The sequence below is a fragment of the Cebus imitator genome, unplaced genomic scaffold, assembly GCF_001604975.1.
Source record: "Cebus imitator isolate Cc_AM_T3 unplaced genomic scaffold, Cebus_imitator-1.0 Scaffold79, whole genome shotgun sequence".
In the NCBI taxonomy this organism is placed as follows: Eukaryota; Metazoa; Chordata; class Mammalia; order Primates; family Cebidae; genus Cebus; species Cebus imitator.
In genome coordinates, this window is record NW_016107394.1 from 2,843,799 (window position 1) to 2,863,604 (window position 19,806).

The 19,806-nt window shown below is 37.5% G+C and overlaps 1 protein-coding gene across 5 annotated transcripts in view; it reads right to left on the reverse strand.

Moving 5' to 3' along the window:
* The window catches only part of FCHSD2 (FCH and double SH3 domains 2), a 292,296-nt gene that overhangs the window by 135,190 nt on the left and 137,300 nt on the right, over positions 1-19,806 (reverse strand). For all 5 annotated transcript variants that reach the window (XM_037740096.1, XM_017533100.2, XM_017533103.2 and 2 more), the window contains 3 exons: positions 13,391-13,524; positions 9,769-9,823; positions 8,793-8,921 (listed from right to left, as the gene is read on the reverse strand). In XM_037740096.1, coding sequence (XP_037596024.1) covers positions 8,793-8,921; positions 9,769-9,823; positions 13,391-13,524 — 318 coding nt within the window. The remainder of the gene's footprint in view (positions 1-8,792; positions 8,922-9,768; positions 9,824-13,390; positions 13,525-19,806) is intronic.

Genomic DNA, 19,806 nt, shown 5'->3' on the forward strand with positions numbered 1-19,806 from the left:
CAGCCAGAGAGAAAGGTCGGGTTACCTACAAAGGGAAGACCATCAGACTCACAGCGGATCTCTCGGCAGAAACCCTACAAGCCAGAAGAGAGTGGGGGCCAATATTCAACATCCTTAAAGAAAAGAACTTTCAACCCAGAATTTCATATCCAGCCAAACTAAGCTTCATAAGCGAAGAAGAAATAAAATTCTTTATGAACAAGCAATTACTCAGATTTCCTCACCACCAGGCCTACTTTACAAGAGCTCCTAAAAGAAGCACTAAACATAGAAAGAAACAACCAGTACCAGTCACGCCAAAAACATACGAAATGGTAAACAGCATCGACACAAGAAATTGCATCAAATAACAGGAAAAACAATTGGCTAGCATCAAAATGGCAGGATCAAATTCACACACAACAATATTAACCCTAAATGTAAATGGGCTAAACGCCCCAATCAAAAGACACAGACTGACAAATTGGATAAAAAGCCAAAACCCATCGTTGTGCTGTATCCAGGAAACCCATCTCACATGCAAGGATACACATAGGCTCAAAGTAAAGGGATGAAGGAAGATTTACCAAGCAAATGGAGAGCAAAAAAAAGCAGGAGTTGCAATGCTAGTCTCTGATAAAATAGACTTTAAAGCAACAAAGATCAAAAGAGACAAAGAAGGACATTACATAATGGTAAAAGGATCAATGTAACAAGAAGAGCTAACAATCTAAATATATATGCACCCAATACAGGAGCACCGAGATACTTAAAGCAAGTTCTTAATGACTTACAAAGAGATTTAGTCTCCCACCCAATAATAGTGGGAGACTTTACCACTCCACTGTCAATATTAGACAGATCAACCAGACAGAAAATTAACAAGCATATCCAGGACTTGAACTCAGACCTGAACCGAGCAAACCTAATAGACATTTACAGAACTCTCCACCACAAATCCACAGAATATATATTCTTCTCAGCACCACATCACACCTACTCTAAAATTGACCACATAATCGGAAGTAAATCACTCCTCAGCAAATGCAAAAGAACAGAAATCATAACTAACAGTCTCTCAGACCACAGGGCAATCAAGTTAGAACTCAGAATTGAGAAACTAACTCAGAACCGCACAGCTTCATGGAAACTGAACAACTTGCTCTTGAATGTTGGCTGGATAAACAATGAAATGAAGGCAGATATAAAGTTGTTCTTCAAAACCAACAAGAACGAAGACACAACATACCAAAATCTCTGGGACACATTTAAAGCAGTGTCTAAAGGAAAATATATCGCAATAAATGCCCACATGAGAAGCAAGGAGAGATCTAAAATCGACACCCTATTATCAAAATTGAAAGAGCTAGAGGAGCAAGATCAAAAAAACTCAAAACCTAGCAGAAGACAAGAAATAACTAAGATCAGAGCAGAACTGAAGGACATAGAGACACAAAAAACCCTTCAAAAAATCAATAAATCCAGGAGTTGGTTTTTTGAAAAGATCAACAAAATGTATAGACCACTAGTCAGATTAACAAAAAAGAAAAGAGAGAATAATCAAATAGATGCAATAAAAAACGATAAAGGGGTTATCACCACAGATTCCACAGAAATACAAACCACCACCAGAGATTATTACAAACAACTCTATGCACATAAACTAGTAAACCTGGAAGAAACGGATAAATTCGTGGACACTTGCATCCTCCCAAGCCTAAACCAGAAGGAAGTCGAAACCCTGAATAGACCAATAACAAGGGCTGAAGTTGAGGCAGCAATTAACAGTCTACCAATCAAAACAAGCCCAGGTCCAGATGGGTACGCAGCCAAATTCTACCAGACATACAAAGAGGAGCTGGTACCATTCCTTCTGAAAATATTCCAAACAATCCAAAAAGAGGGAATCCTTCCCAAATCATTTCATGAGACCAGCATCATCCTGATACCAAAACCTGGCAGAGACTCAACAAGAAAAGAAAACTTCAGGCCAATATCCATGATGAACATGGATGCAAAAATCTTCAACAAAATACTGGCAAACCGACTGCAATAGCACATCAAAAAGCTAATCCACCATGATCAAGTAGGCTTCATCCCAGCGATGCAAAACTGGTTCAACATACGTAAGTCTATAAACATAATTCACCACAAAAACAGAACCAAAGACAAAAACCACATGATTATCTCAATAGATGCAGAGAAGGCCTTTGACAAAATTCAACACCCCTGTATGCTAAAAACCCTCAATAAACTAGGTATTGATGGAACGTATCTCAAAATAAGAAAAGCTTTTTATGACAAACCCACAGCCAGTATCACACTGAATGGGCAAAAACTGGAAGCATTCCCTTTGAAATCTGGCACTAGACAAGGATTCCCTCTCTCACCACTCCTATTCAATATTGTATTGAAAGTTCTAGCCAGAGCAATCAGGCAAGAAAAAGAAATAAAGGGTATTCAATTAGGAAATGGGGAAGTCAAACTGTCTCTATTTGCAGACGATATGATTGTATATTTAGAAGACCCATCATCTCAGCCCAAAATCTCCTGAAACTGATAGGCAACTTCAGAAAAGTCTTAGGATACAAAATCAATGTGCAAAAATCACAAGCATTCCTATACACCAATAAGACTTAAAGAGAGCCAAATTAAGAACAAACTGCTATTCACAATGCTACAAAGAGAATAAAATACCTAGGAATACAACTAACAAAGAATGCAAAGGACCTCTTCAAGGAGAACTTCAAACCACTGGTCCACGAAATAAGAGAGGACACTAACAGATGGAGAAACATTCCATGCTCATGGTTAGGAAGAATCAATATTGGGACAATGGCCATACTGCCCAAAGTAATTTACAGATTCACTGCTATCCCCATCAAGTTACCAATGACATTCTTCACAGAACTGGAAAAAAACCACCTTAAACTTCATATGGAACCAAAAGAGAGCCCATATAGTCTCATCAATTCTAAGCAAAAAGAACAAAACTGGAGGTATCACACTACCTGACTTCAAACTATACTACAAGGCTAGAGTAATCAAAACAGCATGGTACTGGTACCAAAACAGAGATATAGACCAATGGAACAGAACAGAGGCCTTGGAGGCAACGCCACATATCTACAACCATCTGATCTTTGACAAACCTCAGAAAAGCAATGGGGAAAGAATTCCCTGTTTAGTAAATGGTGTTGGGAAAACTGGCTAGTCCTGTGGAGAAAGCAGAAACTGGACCCCTTCCTGATACCTTATACTAAAATTAACTCCAGATGGATTAAAGACTTAAACATAAGTCCTAACACCATAAAAACCCTAGAAGAAAATCTAGGCAAACCCATTCAGGACATAGGCAGTACATAGGCGTAGGCAAGGACTTCATGACTAAAACACCAAAAGCATTGGCAACAAAAGCCAAAATAGACAAATGGGACCTAATCAAACTTCACAGCTTCTGCACAGCAAAAGAAACAGTCATTAGAGTGAATCGGCAACCAACAGAATGGGAAAAAATTTTTGCAATCTACCCATCTGACAAAGGGCTAATATCTGGAATCTACAAAGAACTAAAACAGACTTACAAGAAAAAAACAAGCCCATTCAAAAGTGGGTGAAGGATATGAACAGACACTTTATAAAAGAAGACATATATGAGGCCAACAAACATATGAAAAAATGCTCATCATCACTAGTCATTAGAGAAATGCAAATCAAAGCTACATTGAGACACCATCTCATGCCAGTTAGAATGGTGATCATTAAAAAATCTGGAGACAACAGATGCTGGAGAGGATGTGGAGAAATAGGAACACTTTTACACTGTTGGTGGGAGTGTAAATTAGTTCAACCATTGTGGAAGACAGTGTGGCGATTCCTCAAGGACCTAGAAATAGAAATTCCATTTGACCCAGAAATCCCACTACTGGGTATATATCCAAAGGATTATAAATTGTTCTATTATAAGGACACGTGCACACGAATGTTCACTGCAGCACTGTTTACAATAGCAAAGACCTGGAACCAACCCAAATGCCCATCGATGATAGACTGGACAGGGAAAATGTGGCACATATACACCATGGAATATTATGCAGCCATCAAAAACGAGTCTGTGTCCTTTGTAGGGACATGGATGAAGCTGGAAAGCATCATTCTCAGCAACTGACACAAGAGCATAAGATCAAACACCGCATGTTCTTACTCGTAGGCAGGTGATGAACAATGAGAACACATGGACACAGGGAGGGGAGCACTACACACTTGGGTCTGTTGGGGGGAAATAGGGGAGGGTCAGTGAGGGGTGGGGAGTTGGGGACAGCCAGCATGGGGAGAAATGCCAGATATAGGTGATGCAGAGGAAGGCAGCAAATCACACTGCCACGTGTGTAACTATGCAACAATCTTGCATGTTCTTGACATGTACCCCAAAACCTAAAATGCAATTAAAAAAAAAAGAATTGAAAATTCCAATTTCAAATAACTACAGTAAAGTCATCATATGATAATGGGTTAATGCAAACAGTGTACTTTTATGAAGAATAACTATTTTACCAAAACAAAAATAAATTAATAAGTGAAAGAAAAAAAAAAGGCAGGAGAGGATGAGATATAATCCAAAGCTGAGGTGAAAAGATCACCTTTAGATAGGAACAACTGCTACTGAGATTCTGGAAGTCCTGAATACAGATAAAATCAGATGTCAGATAGTGGAGAATAATGAAGCTGCCTTCCAATGGTTTCTATTGTCTCTGTAAATTATAAAGAGAACCCAACTGCTAAGCATAAAAGAGAAGGGGGAAATCTGGGGTTTGAAGAGGGAAGAGTTGAAATAATTGTTAAAAACAGTAGGAAACATTAACTAAGGAAAGATAGTAGGCTATCCAAGCAGTGTTGAGTCAGCTGCACTGGTTCCTCTATTAATTTATGATCATGAATCTGCTCCACTGAAACTTTTCTTCGGCAGTACTTGGCTGCTTAGATACAGATTATCCAGTTACGGGGGTTTATCAGAACTGACATTTCATTTCATTTGAAAAAGGGCAAAGATAAGAGCATAACTTACAGTATTATTTAAATGATGAGCTGTGGACTTTAACCAGGATAATAAAGAAAATGAGAAAGGGTAACATTTATTAAGTGGTTAGGATAATGCCAAGGCAATATTAAGCAATAAAAAAGATAGCTATTGTTATTACTAACCACAGTCCTCTAGCAGTAAGTGATTTGCATCACTCTAATTTGCAATCATCTATATATATATGTATCTCTCTCTCTCTCTCTTTTACCATATTGAGCTCTTTGAGGATGAATAGTGTGTCTAACTCATCTTTGTCTCTTCCAAAAGCCTAACTCAGTAGTTAGCATGCTGTAAGAGGCTCTTAAATGTGTATGGTTAAATCAACCAATCAAATACCACCCCCCCCTTTTTTTGAGACAAAAATCTCACTCTTGTCGCCTAGGCTGCAGTACAATGGCACAATCTCAGCTCACTGCAGCCTCCGCCTCCTGGGTTCAAGTGATTCTCTTGCCTCAACCTCCTAAGTAGCTGGGATTATAGGCGTCAGCCACCACATCCGGCTAATTTTTTTTTGTATTTTTAGTAGAGATGGAGTTTCATCATGTTGGCCAGGCTTGTCTCGAACTCCTGACTGCAGGTGATCCGCAGGCCTTGGCCTCCCAAAGTGTTGGGATTACAGGCGTGAGCCACCCGCCCAGCCCCAAATATCTTACTTTTAAGCTACGCATGTCATTTTTAAAAAGATTCTAACTAGGACTTTATCACTTTAACATTAATTCAGAATAACAGATATCTCCAAGAAAGGCATCTAAGGGCCACTGTCAATTCAATGATGGAAATGTACTAAGTAGCTAACAGCATGATTGACAGGAGTTTTCCAGTATTGTAGACTACAGAATTACCATGAGGAAAAAAATGAGTTAATACACAGTATATGAAAACTGAAAATAAATTTTCTCATTTTTAAGGGGCAGGAGGGACCCCTGCCTCTATTTTTAATCAGTTTAGTACCCTACAATGTTTCATTAAATCAGTACTCCAAAGCATAACCTATGCAATGCTGATCAAGTATAGGCATGAGGACTTCAAAGTAAGTTCAAGAACACGTACTAATTTGTGAGCTGGCCAGGCCGTTTAACTTTTGTTTTTTGCAGAGAGCAGATACTCCACATAAGAATGTACCTTCCCTGGCTTATTGAAGGCCATCTTTTTTAGCTATAGATGCAATTTAAAAAAACAGAATTTTATTCTCGCTTTGCTTAAGCTGACATAATGTTCATTTAAAAATGTTCATAAGGAAAAATATATAGCTTTGATATCATAGTAGACATATATAGGATATAGTAAATCACAACGTTAAGTGCAAACTGTGTTAAAAATCATCTTTAGTAAATGTGTTATTTGAAACTCTTGGTCCTTGTAACTCTGAAGCACTATGTAATACTTAATATGACACTAAAATCAGCCAGGCCCAGTGGCTCACCCCTATAATCCCAGCATTTTGGAAGGCTGAGGTGAGAGGATCTCTTAAGCCCAGGAGTTGAAGACTAGCCTGGGCAACAAAGTGAGACCCAAAAAAAAAAAAAAAAATCAAAAAATTATCTGGGTGTGGTGGTATGCATCTATGGTCCTAACTACATGGGAGGCTGAGGTAAGAGGATCCCTTGAGACCAGGAGGTTCAGGTTGCAGTGTGCCATGTTCAAGCTACTCTACTCCAGCCTATATGACAGAGCAGGACCCCGTCTCAAAATATATATATATATATATATATAAACACCTAAACCTCTAAGTCTAATGCTTTATGGAAAATATATGTAGAATTCTCATCTGAGATGACAAAACAATGCCTCTGTATTTTATAACCCGTATTCTAACAAGCAGAAGTCACAACAGAAGCTAGGAAAAGGGGATTTCAGGCAGTGAACAAAAAGAAAGAAAAAAAGTTTTGCAATAGGATACTTCTTAGTCCAGTTTGACTACCTTCAACACCCTTGTTTTTGCCTGAAGGTTCCAGGAACTGTCCCATCTCTACTTTCAAGGAAAGAACTTGTGGTTTCTGGCCAGAGTTGACCTCTTTCCCAGAGCTATTATAGAAAAAAGAGCACCTGCTCTGGCTGCATCCCCATTCACAATTGCTGATTTGTAAATTAAGCAATTCAACTACAGCAATGTGTGTGTTTGTCATTAAAAATACATCTGAGGGGGATGAGTTGAAAATAAAAGAAAAAACAAAATGATAAAATGTTTGGGTTTTCAGAAAACAGGAGAATGACAACTACAATCCTAAGCAGAGCCTGTCTGCCAGCAACAAGGGAGAAACCTGGCAACAAAATAAAAAGGTTTCCTTTCCCTCCACCCTCTTCTCTTTACTTCAGTGAAAATTAAAGACACATCATAGGTGATATAAACAGGGAAAAACTAGATCAAGTTTGGGTACACAAACTGTAATTTATCCGCGTTTCAACATAATACCCAGAGGACAGATATCTTCATATAGCTACTGAACATATTCTTTTGTTTGCCCCATAGGCAGCTCAAAATTGTCAAACAGTAATGTGCAATTTTACCTATAAATTCAGGATAAACTTACTGAAATTTTTAAAAATCTAAGTTTTTTAGAAATAAAAAATGCCAAACACAATGACTCACACCTGTAATCCCAGCATTTTGGGAAGCTTAGGAGGAAGGATTGCTTAAAGCCAGGAGTTTGAGACCAGCCTGGCCAACATAGCAAGACTCTTTTTTCTAAAAATAAAAGCAATCAGGCATAGTGGCTTGTGCCTGGATCTCAGCTACTCAGGAGGACGAGATGGGAGGATTGCTTGAGCCTAGGAGTTCAAGGCTGCAGTGAATTGTGATCATACCACTGGCACTCCAGCCTGGATAACAGGGCGAGACCTTGTCTCTAAAATATCAAAATTTAAAAAGGTCTCATAATTATAATTAAACATAGTTGTGACCAAAATTCTAATTAATAAAAAATTCAGGCTAAGAGATACACTATAAAAATAAATTTTTAATACAAATATTCTTTTGCATTCCTTATAAAAATTTTTCAGAAAATACAGATACAAGCTAACAAAAAATTATGCTAAAATATTGAAGCTAGGCAGAATCTTCAATATTTTATTGAAACAATGACATGAGTCTCAGAAAAGAGCGCAGCAGTTTCTCAGTTTAAGAGTTATTTCTTGGCCGGGCGCGGTGGCTCAAGCCTGTAATCCCAGCACTTTGGGAGACCGAGGCGGGTGGATCACGAGGTCAAGAGATCAAGACCATCCTGGTCAACATGGTGAAATCCCGTCTCTACTAAAAAAACAAAAAATTAGCTGGGCATGGTGGTGCGTGCCTGTAATCCCAGCCACTCAGGAGGCTGAGGCAAGAGAATTGCCTGAACCCAGGAGGCGGAGGTTGCAGTGAGCCGAGATCGCGCCATTGCACTCCAGCCTGGGTAACATGAGTGAAACTCCGTCTCCAAAAAAAAAAAAAAAAAAAAAAAAAGAGTTATTTCTCTTATCTTCTATATCAATAACCACTAGACAACAAATGTTTGCCACACCTAGGGAAAAATATAATCCTTTACTGTGACTTGTCTGTAAACATTTTCTTAGCTAACAATTAATCCAAATCATCTGAAACAGATGCAATCCAAACAATAACAAGTATCTTCCAATAAAATGCAACATAGTCTGGCTACTCTTCTATAGATTCAATCCCATAAACCCAACACCGAACTCCTGAGTTTTTGTTTTTAATTAAGTAAAATTACCACAGATATGAAAGCTGTATTACCTTCATAATGTTAACTAAATCTGTTTGATAGTAGCGATCCTGATGTGCATTTGCTGCTGCTAGGGTAAGAAGATAATCGTTCCTTGCATGGGTAGCTTTGGAATTACATTCAGATCGCCGGGCTTTTAACTAAAACAGAGCAAAAGAAAATGATCACTGTAAACTGATATTGTACTGCAAAACACATAGGAATCCTACTCTTAGTTTGCAATTAATGGCTCCCCAACAAGAATAGAGGTAACCATGTGGGAAAAACATTTATACATATATAAAAATTATTCATCACTACTGAGAAATGAAACAGTGACTATAACTGTTATACAGGGTAGGAGCATTTTCAAATAATTGCTTAACATACTTCTAAAATTTTGTAGATAACTTAAAAATATTTTGCTCATTTTATTCAAATGGGTAAATAAAGGCTCTGAAATTAAGTACCTTATCTTCAAAGGCATGGATAAATCTAGTGGAGTTAGAAAATAATTTTTTAAAAATCAGCACTTCTAATGTGCCAGAAGAACTGCATGCTAGTTTGGAGACTGGCAGCCACAGCCAGGTCTCTAAGCTTACTTAATCAGGCATTCCACAGTGTGATGTTTCTGAAGGAGAAACTCACTCACATCTGGCCCAGAATATCTGCTCGGGGTCTAAATCTAAATGAAATAGATTTTGTAGAGCTTTCCAAAGCCCTTGGATTAAGACTCTTGGACTAAGAGATAAAGACAACAGGCAACCTAAGTAGGTAAGGTATAGAAACTTATCCTTAACACAGTCTTGAGAAGTAAGCTGTGTCTAAGGTATTGACAACTGGGTGAAAAAACCCCGTAAACTGGGAGGGAAAGTTCCTCCCTGAGTCAGTGACTTTAAAATGCTTCTCTAAGGTAGAAATAATCTACTTCCACCCTCAAAGATCCAATTCTCTGTTTTACAAGCTAAGAGATTTCTCAGTTGTGAAATACACTTATGGAAAACTCACCTTTACACTTGCCTTCTGTAAACTGATTCTTGATTGAAAAAGACTAAGTTTAGATCTGTAATAAAAATAGAAAAGTATGTTTAATAAAGTCAAATTATATCACAGTAAAATTACTAAATATGATATTATTACATTTTAAAAATAACCTCTTTTCAGGATACTGTTCTAACAAAGAATAAAAAAATGGAAAACCAAGAATAATTACTTTCCTTTATTTTACACTACAGGAAGAATTTAACATTATGGTAAAACAGGAAATATTGAGATTAATAAAAAAAAAAAAACCAGAAAAAAAAAAAAAAAAAAAAAAACTTTACAAAAAAAAAAAAAAAACCCCACCAAAATATATTGGCGTCTCCTAATAAACAAGAGTCATCAAACTATAGGCTATTCTCAATATCATACAACTTCACACACTTTAGTTCCTGCAAAGGTTAGAGAGTATGGAGGCAAGTGTCAGCAAGCTTCTGGGGCTGCGTGTGAAAGGCTTTAATAAGACCAGGAATGCAATAATGTAATCAACGAGCTCTACAAAGTCCTTACTTCTATTATTCCCCCCACTAAAAGTACTTTTTGTATGGGTACCTGCTGTGTGCCCCCTTTGCTCTTAGGGGATAGCCTGAACTTATTGAGAAAGTCCTGGGACTCTCTGCCCTGTATGATGTAATCTTCTCTCACTCTTGTGTTCTTATCTTCCTTGTTCCTTCTCAGTTTGGGAGAGTAACCATAATCTAACAATCAGTAGTACAAGCATGTTGATTTTACCCAAACAGCTAGAGATAACCATATGGAGAATGTCAACAGACAAATGCTAGGGAACAAGCAACACTCCCAGGACCCGTAATTTTTTTTTTTTTTATAAAGCTGCAATGTTTGTCTTGACTACAGTGCCAGGGTGATTTCCATGGGAGAATTCAACGCATGTGCTGGCAGCTGTGCCCCACGAAGTAAAGTTGCTGGCCAATTTGGGACCAGATGATGGGGCAGCTAGTCTTTGCAAAGCCAGTGTGAAGAAGATAGGACAAGCAGACTTATTTTTCTAACAAGAGAAAACATTCGGGGATGAAGACATATGCAGCCCAACTACTTCCCCACTGTTAAAAAAAAAAAATTGGGTTTGAAAGATTCCTGCTATTTTTTTAACTTGTCATAGTCAGATTTCATAATTATTTTATTTTTATTAATCATATTCCTGTTCATTTTCTCAAGTAAAGGCCACAAACTCAAATCTCTGAGAAAACCTTTTCAGAATAAGACTGTTTGGGGATATTCCCAGTTCTCTTTTTTTTTTTTTTTTTTTACAGCCATTATCCAAATAGGCTGAGTTGCATCTAGATCTTCCAACATAAGATTTTAAGTTTCTGGCTTCTGCTTTATTTCCTAATCCTAACATACTTCATGTGCAGTATTAAAGTATGTATTAGTGATAGAATAAGACAGCACCTGTTCTCAAAGATTGCAATCTAGAAAAAATAAGGCAGTATTTTTACACCCAAACACTACACAAATAATGAACTATACTGTGTGCTACTCTTTACCATTTACCCTTCAAAATTAATGTTCCTTGGGGTTCCAAACTCAACTTCTCATCTACTCTAGATGGAATTTTAGTATTGTAACCAACCATGTGATAGGCAACTGACCCTCAAAGCGAGATCTTCAGGCTTAAATTCTCATTTAAGTGCCAGATATCTGACTACCTTCCAAACACATTCACCCATGTTTCACAGGCTCTTCAGAACATCCATGTTCAAAATGAAATTCATCATCTCCTTCAACTTGTATCCCTTTTCCTTGTATGGTCTCTCCTAATGTTTGCATCTCCACACCACCTATCAAATCATCTATCAAAGTACATACTTTCCCCTTCCTGATCTTCCTCCACATCTCTCTACATAGAAAATTTATACTCAAGATTCTATCCAAATATCACTTCTTCTATGAAGGTTTCCTTTATCATTAGGTGAAATTAAACTCTATATTTTCTATGCTTTCTTAAGAGTGTTTTCACATTACTACTGCAAATAAATTATCAGTTACTATTAAGTGACTTTAGGTACTTAATTTCTTTGAGTTTCTAATTCTAGGCTTTAAACTCCTTGGGGGCACAAAGCTTACCTTACTCATCTCTGTACTCACCTTACCCAATATAAAGTAATTATTCAACAAACAGCGAATAAATGAAGATAAAGAGGCATTTCTTACTCTATAGTTGAAAAGTTAAACATTAGTATGTCTAACTTGCTGTACCCCTCTGAATTTGGGCCATGTTAGAAGGCCATTCCTTGTGAGCAGCTCTGTGAATTACACCCTAGCAAATTCACACTTCTCAGAAACAGCCTTCCACTGTGCTTGTGTTCATCCTGCGGGCCATGGCTAAATTAGGTGTTTATTTATACACTACAAATCTGCCAATTCTCTGTTCTAGGATCCCTGAGAGTTTAAGAAAACAAGTTCCTAAAAATGACCATGACAGTATATTCCCAATGGAGATCTAAACTAAAAACTTCAGGTCTTATTGAGAAGATCGTTGACACTATAAAAATACAGGAAATATTTGTATATTCAAAGAATAAAACAATAAATACAATAAAATAAATTAGGAAAATATTGTAACATCAAATCTTTCATGAATACTCACCAGCTCTTGATAAACTGGGGAAGCCCCTAAATTTTCACAAGTTGCTTATAAGGTTGCTTATATTTCTTGTGGATAAAAACCGTATTAGAAAGACATCCCCGTCCTTGCTGGTCTGTCAGTACAGGTGGTCAAAGCCTTTCTGGTTTTATGACTAGGAGTTCAGACTCCTAGATTTTGCATCAGTCGGCACACTGAACCAGAGTCTCAGCTGTCCTTCTCACAGACCTCTTCAGAGTCCAATTCTATAACATGCTTTTTCTCATCAACTTTTTATCTTTCCTCAAATTGTCATTGCAAAAATTTCTAATATATTGCTTGCTTTATATTACCTTCTATTACCAGTTGGCAGTTCCTTCTTTTCCTACTTACTCTCAAAAAAAAAAAGGACTTATAATTCACATATATTGAAAGGGAAATTCATACAATTGCTAACGCGTACATGACAAATACATGACAAAGTGTGTATGTACAAATACACTAAATTTTTGTGTAAAAGAAAAAAACAGTGCTGGGGCAGGGCTTCTACATGGAGGTCAGTGCTCTCATTCACTTGATGTGTTTACGGACCTTCAGTGGCATCCTGAGGATCACAGGGATTTCCATCTACCACTGATTTGATTGAGAGTCCAGCATGAGAAAAATGAGGCTCTTAAACCCTGATATTCAGACACCATAGCAGCGACTTTAGGCTTTTGATAAGCTTTCAAGTCTGTAAATACAATGTTCATTTACTTTCTTTCCTCTTCAAAATTCAATTTAATATGAAAACTGACTAATCTAATACTCCCATTTTGCTATATTAATCTAGATAAAAATCAGCCAATTTAAAAAATGTGACCTAAAGTATATAACATATGTAGGTCAAAAGAAACTACCACTACCTAAGAATGGGTCTATGCTCATTACTAACAGAGAACAAACAATTAGCAACAATAACATTTATTTGCATAATTACTTTCTCAGAAATGCTAAAACACATACTTCGCCTCGATGTCAGCTTTCTCTCGTACTGCATGAGCCATCTGTTCAGTCTCAAAGTACTTCTTTTTGCCTTTAGCTAAATCTTTCACTGTCTCTTGTAATTCAGTTTGGATCTTTGTCAACTGGTCCACACACTGTAAAATACAAAAGTACGATCATTATGATTTTAGTTTTCAGGCTTACAGAAAATGACTTTGTCCTAAGGACTATGCATTATGCCTTCAAGATGGAAACCCAGGGGAAAAATCAGTACTTTCAGTGTCCTTCAAATTGCAAATTAAAATCCTGCTATTTCCATCTCAAGTACTATACATCAAACAGTGTCACAGTTTGCCTAACAACCATACACTGAGAAATAACCTGAGTGCTGCTGATGACTGACATTAAGGCAAGATATATATAAGAGCAACTATGAAAAATGTTCTTACTGTTGGAGATATCATGGTAATAAAAGCAAAAACAATAAAGCAATTCTGTATTTCTCCATAATCTCAATAAAGTCTCTCTATATGTTTGGGTAACCAATGGTGCAAAGGGTACTGAAGAATTCACCCCTTAGACAAGGAGTGAAATCTGAGTAGTCTGAGTTGGTAAGTCCAAGGTGAAGAAGAGAAGCAGGAAACCTGGGTACCTCATAACAATTATTACTCAAAACCATCCCCTGCCCAACACCTTGGGTACATGTATACATTTGAGGAGAAGGGATGGACATAACAACTCAATGTTTACTCAATTAACTTTTATAACATGCTGGGGCCAAAGCAACACTGTTTCAGGACCCTTCTGAGTATCCAAAGGAGATTTACCCCAGTTTGGAGCAAACCACTGAGAAGTTTCACTACCTGAGGTCAGCTTAGAGCAGTTACATCTAAAAACGTCTAAGCCTGAAACAGCACTGGTGGAGACTGGCAAAAGCTCAGCAAAGCAGGAGGAGGAGACACTGGTGAGGAACTATTGTGCAAGGCTGAATAGTGCAGAGGAGGGCAAGGACATCAGAAGAACCCAGGATAAAACAAGAATAAACTTAACCATATGACATATAGGTTAGACTTTCCCAGAAGCTGTTAGGTTTTAAGAAAGGACTACATGGGGAAGAAAGATCTAGAAGATAAAAGCAAAATAACCACTCACATGCACTTAATAAGTGTTAGGCTGTGAAGGAAAAGTTTAAAGGAACACATTAAACAAAACTTTTCCCCTTTGCATGAAACTGGACCTTTGCTCAACTTTCTAGGTCTATGTTTCAATAGAAATCTAATAAGAAGACACAATGTCTGCTGTGTTATTAGGCAACATTGCTTACAAATCCTGATAGGCAAACTGCATCAATTTGGGATAAACTAAAAATTAACCGTAAATATCTGACAGAAAAGCCATGGTTTGGGGCTTCTGTGAGTACGGTGATTCTTGTATCTCAACATGTCCCTTATAGGGACCCTGGAAACTCTGTCTATAGAGTTGTCATTAAAAAAATGTTAGTCTTTAAGGGCAAAAGCTGGCCCTGAAAATGTGAGTCTCACTCCCTTGTCCTAGACCTGTCACTTGGAGGACCAAACAGAATGACTGGTCAGCTATGTGGACCAAAACATACAAAAGTGGGAGAAATAATTCCATTAATGGTAGATGCTTCCCTACTGGCAAACTGTGTTTACTATATTCTGTCCTTCTCAGTAAACATCTTGCCAGGTGTGGCCTATGACAGTCCCGGGAATCCGAATGCTTATTACTTCTAAAAGATCCCTTATAGGCACTGCACAGGTGCTATGTTTTGCACTTTACAGGTATTATCACATTTAATCCTTGAAATGACTCTGTGAAAAAGGTGGTGGTGGTAGTAGTAGTCGTTGCCGTCATCGTCATCATCGTTCCATTAACATGAGAAAAAAGACTCAGGTGTTAAATAACTCTGAGTCACACAGCAAGGATGTGATGATACCATTTACCAAGTAACTCATTAAAGTATGTACCCTAGTTCTGTGATGATCATGTTTTTAAGGTCCCTTATAGACATAGTTTATCTTAAAATAGTAAGCTTTTAAAAAATTGACATAATTCACATACAATAAAATTCACCTTTTAAAAGTATACAATTCAGTGGTTTTTAGTATGCTGACAAGGTTGTTCAACCACCACTCTGCCCTAATTCCAAAACATTATCTTACCACAAAAAGAAACTCTGTATCCATTAGCTGTCACTCCCCATTTCTCCCCACCTCCCAGCAACAATTAATCTACTTTTTGTCTCTATGGAGTTGCTATCTGGGATATTCAGTACAAATGGAATCAGATAATATGTGGCCTTATGCATCTCACTTCCTTTACTTATCGTAACATTTTTAGAGTTTATTCAAGTTGTAGCAGGTATGAGTACTTCATTCCTTTTTATGGCTGAATAGTATTTCATTATAGACAAACTAAAAGCAAGCTTTTATCTTGCAGAAGGAATCTTTCCCCCTAAATTATAATAGTCCTTATCAAATACAAAGCTATTGTTTAATAAATAATATGATGACAACCCGACACTCCCGTAAAGAAGTGCTAAACATCCTAATAACGCTGTGTTTGCAGGTGTGAAAAGTTAAGAGCAGGCTCCTTGGCAAGAATTTGATTTTGAGAACCAAAAACTGGGGCAGATGCAGTGGCTCACACCTGTAATCTTAGCAATTTGGGAGGCTGAGGTGGGTAGATATTTTGAGCCTTGGAGTTTGAGACCCTGGGCAATACATTGAAACCTCATCTCTACAAAAAAAAGTAGAAAAATTAGCCGGGTATGGTGACAAGCACCTGTGGTCCCAACTACTTGAGAGGCTGGGGTGGAAGGATCACTTAAGCCCAGGAGGTTGAGGCTGTAGTCAGCTATGTTCATGCCACTGCACTCTAGCATGGATGACAGAGCAAAGAAAGACTGTCCCCCCCCCCAAAAAAAAAAAAGTTAAAAATATAGTCTCTGAATATGATATAGATAACAATAATAGACTTGCTAATAACTTGAATATAGGAATAAAAATAAAAGTAACCTGGACCAACACATCTAAGTCCTACAAACGATTAGGTTCTTTAACCCAGTAATAACGCCCTAGACATTTATCCTAAGAAAAAAATTGGAAGAAAAAAGTTCATTTTTAATGCACTTAAAGTACATTAAGATTAAGGGTTGTCCAAAACCAGGAGTATAATTAAAGAAAGCAGAATAAATGGAAAATTCACAAAATAATAAAAAAATAAACATAAAGGTTATACAGAAATGAATAATTAATTAGGAAATTGAGAGAAAAAAGAGTAAGATAATTAATTAAGTAGTCTACTATGGTGAAGGCATACATGTATTTTTCTGTAAACTTGTTTCAGTATTAAGCTTTAAGTGTTTTAAAAGCATTGTATAGGCTTTGGAATTAGGAAGTAGTAGTATATTCAAGTTTCCACTCTTATTTACTACCTAAGTCTGTTTAACATTTTAGCCTTAGTTTTATCATTTGTAAAATAATAATACTATCAGGGTTGTTATGAAAAACAAATGAGACTATAATGGATATGGCAGCAGTCTGCAAACTCTAAAGTATTATACAAATGTGAACTACAATATTTCAAGGAAGGTAAGTACACTCTAGTACAAATGTGAAAGATATGGACAAAAGTGTGGTTAAGTAAACACAGAAATGGCAAAAAGCCTTAGGTTATTGTGGCTCTCATTCGTTTTTAAGTAAATACCAGCATACAGAAAATAATTTTGAAAATGCAATAATTCTCATGATCCTCATTATAAACCCAGACTCCTCATAATTGTACTATAACTGCGTTTATCCTCCAAGCATTGTAAAAGAAAACAGCCAAATTAGAGAAAATCTTAAAAAGAACATGAACTTTAAAATGTTACAGAGGAAGAATTTTAAGTCAGATTGGTTCTGATCATGACAGAACAACTTGGATCAGACTACCTTCTTCTAGTCTGAAAAGGGTAAAAGTAGGACATAATACATTTTTTTAAAAACTGCTAGCATTAAAGAACACCACTACACACTGGACTTAAAGGACTATGACACCTCTCCCAGGTGAGGAGTACACCAAGGTAAGTTTTAAATTCAACTTGACTTTTTTCCTCAGGGCATTTGTTGAATCATGGCATTAAGAAATAACAGAAACAGAAAGTGGCATTCTTACATGACTGTGGAAACAGAGGTTGGAGTTGAGGCATGCCAAAAGAACACGAACCTTGAGAGGTAAGGGTCTAGAAAAAGGGTTACTGTGGAAAAGCAAGTCCAGAAATGTGTATGCGATTTCCCCTTGAGTTAATAGATGGCTTCTAAAAAGTAGGTGTTGGGTGAAATGCCAAGAAATCCAGTAGAGAACAGTAACCAAGAGGCTAAAGAGTAAGCAGAGATCAGACATCAGAGAACCTATCCGATGTTGAGAAAACAAAGGTTAGAGTTCAAGTCTTGTCAAAATAAAAGGGTCTTCGTAAGCATCCTATACTTTCAGTTAAAACCCTAGGAGTAAGTGAAACAGATTAGCCCTAAAAAGCCTAAAACCAGAGATCCTAACAGTCTCAGGGTGATCTAACAGCATTAATGCTATCTGCCTACCAGCAGAAAACTTAACCCTCTTTGGAAATAACATCTTCCAGAGCCTCTACAATTTTTATCCACAATGTCCAACATTGTGAGTCATAATCAAACAGAAGATCCAAATAACCAAAAACCAAGAAAAAAGAGTAGGCAATTAAAAGAGACTTACAATAATTCAGATAGTGAAATTACACAATAGAGATTAGTAGTAACATTTTTAAGAGGATAAAGGAAAAACATGGAGAATTGTACCAGAAACATGGAATGTATTATTTAAAAGTCAAATAAAAATCCGAGAACTGAAACGTGCATTAAGATTCCAAAAGATGAGGGTTTTTTGTTTGTTTTGTTTTGTTTTTGAGAAAGGGTCTCCTTCTGTCACCGAGGCTGGAGTGCAGTGGCACGATCTCGACTCACTACAATCTCTACCTCCCAGGCTCGAGTGATCCTCCTGCCTCAGCCTCCCAAGTAGCTGGGACTACAGGCATGAATGACCACGCCTGGCTAATTTTTGCTTTTCTTTTTTGTGGTGGGGGAAGGAGTCTCGCTTTCACCAGGCAGGAGTGCAGTGGTGCCATCTCAGCTGACTGCAATCGCCATCTCCTGGGTTCAAGCAATTCTCTGCCTCAGCCTCCTGCATAGCTGGGACTACAGGCGTGTGCCACCACACCCAGCTAATTGTTTTTTTAGTAGAGATGTGGTTTCATCATGTTGGCCAGGCTGGTCTTGAACTCCTGAGCTCAAATGATCCTCCCACCTCAGCCTCCCAAAGTGCTGAAACAACAGGCGTGAGCCACCACATCCGGCTCCAAAAGATGAATTTTTAAAGCAGATTCAAAATAGCAGAACAACATATTAATGAACTGTCAGGTCAGTTAAATATTCAGATTGAAGTACACAGAGAAAAAAGGGTGGAAAACAGAAAATGATGGAAAAGTAGAAAAGATATAGAGTCAAAAGGTCTAATAACCAAAAAGTCATAATTGGGAGTTAAATGAAATTAATCTTGTTAGAAGATTTTTACATTGTTCATGAGGTGGTAAAATACTAATTCAAGGTAGATTGTAATAAGTTACTTTGGGCCAGGCGAGGCGGCTCATGCCTGTAATTCCCCAACTTTGGGAGGCTGAGGCGGGCGGATCACTTGAGGTCAGGATTTCAGGACCAGCCTGGCCAAAATGGCGAAACCCCGTCTCTGCTAAAAATACAATAAAATTAGTCAGGTGTGGTAGCACATGCCTGTAATCCCAGCTACTCAGAAAACTGGGGTTGGAGGATCTCCTGAATCCAAGAGGAGAGGCTGCAGTTAGTGAGATCGTGCCACTGCATTCCAGCCTGGGTGAGAGAGCAAGGCTCCATCTCAAAAAAACAAGTAATTTGGAACAAGGTCTGGGGAATAGTAAAATTAATGATTCAAAGTAATGTAATAAGTTAGGGAGGCATATTAGAATCTCTAAGGCAATTACTAAAGGAATAATACAGGATTTAAAAAGTAAGAAGCTAATAGTGGAGGAAAAATTAATAAAGAAGATTAGATGGCTCAATATCACTATCAGTGAAATACAGATCAAAGCCACAATAAAATATTAATTATCTCACACCTGTTAGGAGGCCATTATTTTTTAAAAAGATAACACAAGTTGGCAAGGCTGCAGAGAAACTGAAGCCCTTGTGCACTGTTGGTGGGAATGCCAAATGATGCAGCTGCTATGCAAAGCAACTCAGGTCATTTGGGAAAATGAAAAATCTGGGATTGCTACCTTTAAGATTTATAAATCTAGCATGCTGGGGGTCACCATGTGGAGAGAGTTATTAGTGAATGAAGCCATTCAGAAAAGCAGAGCTAATGGATAA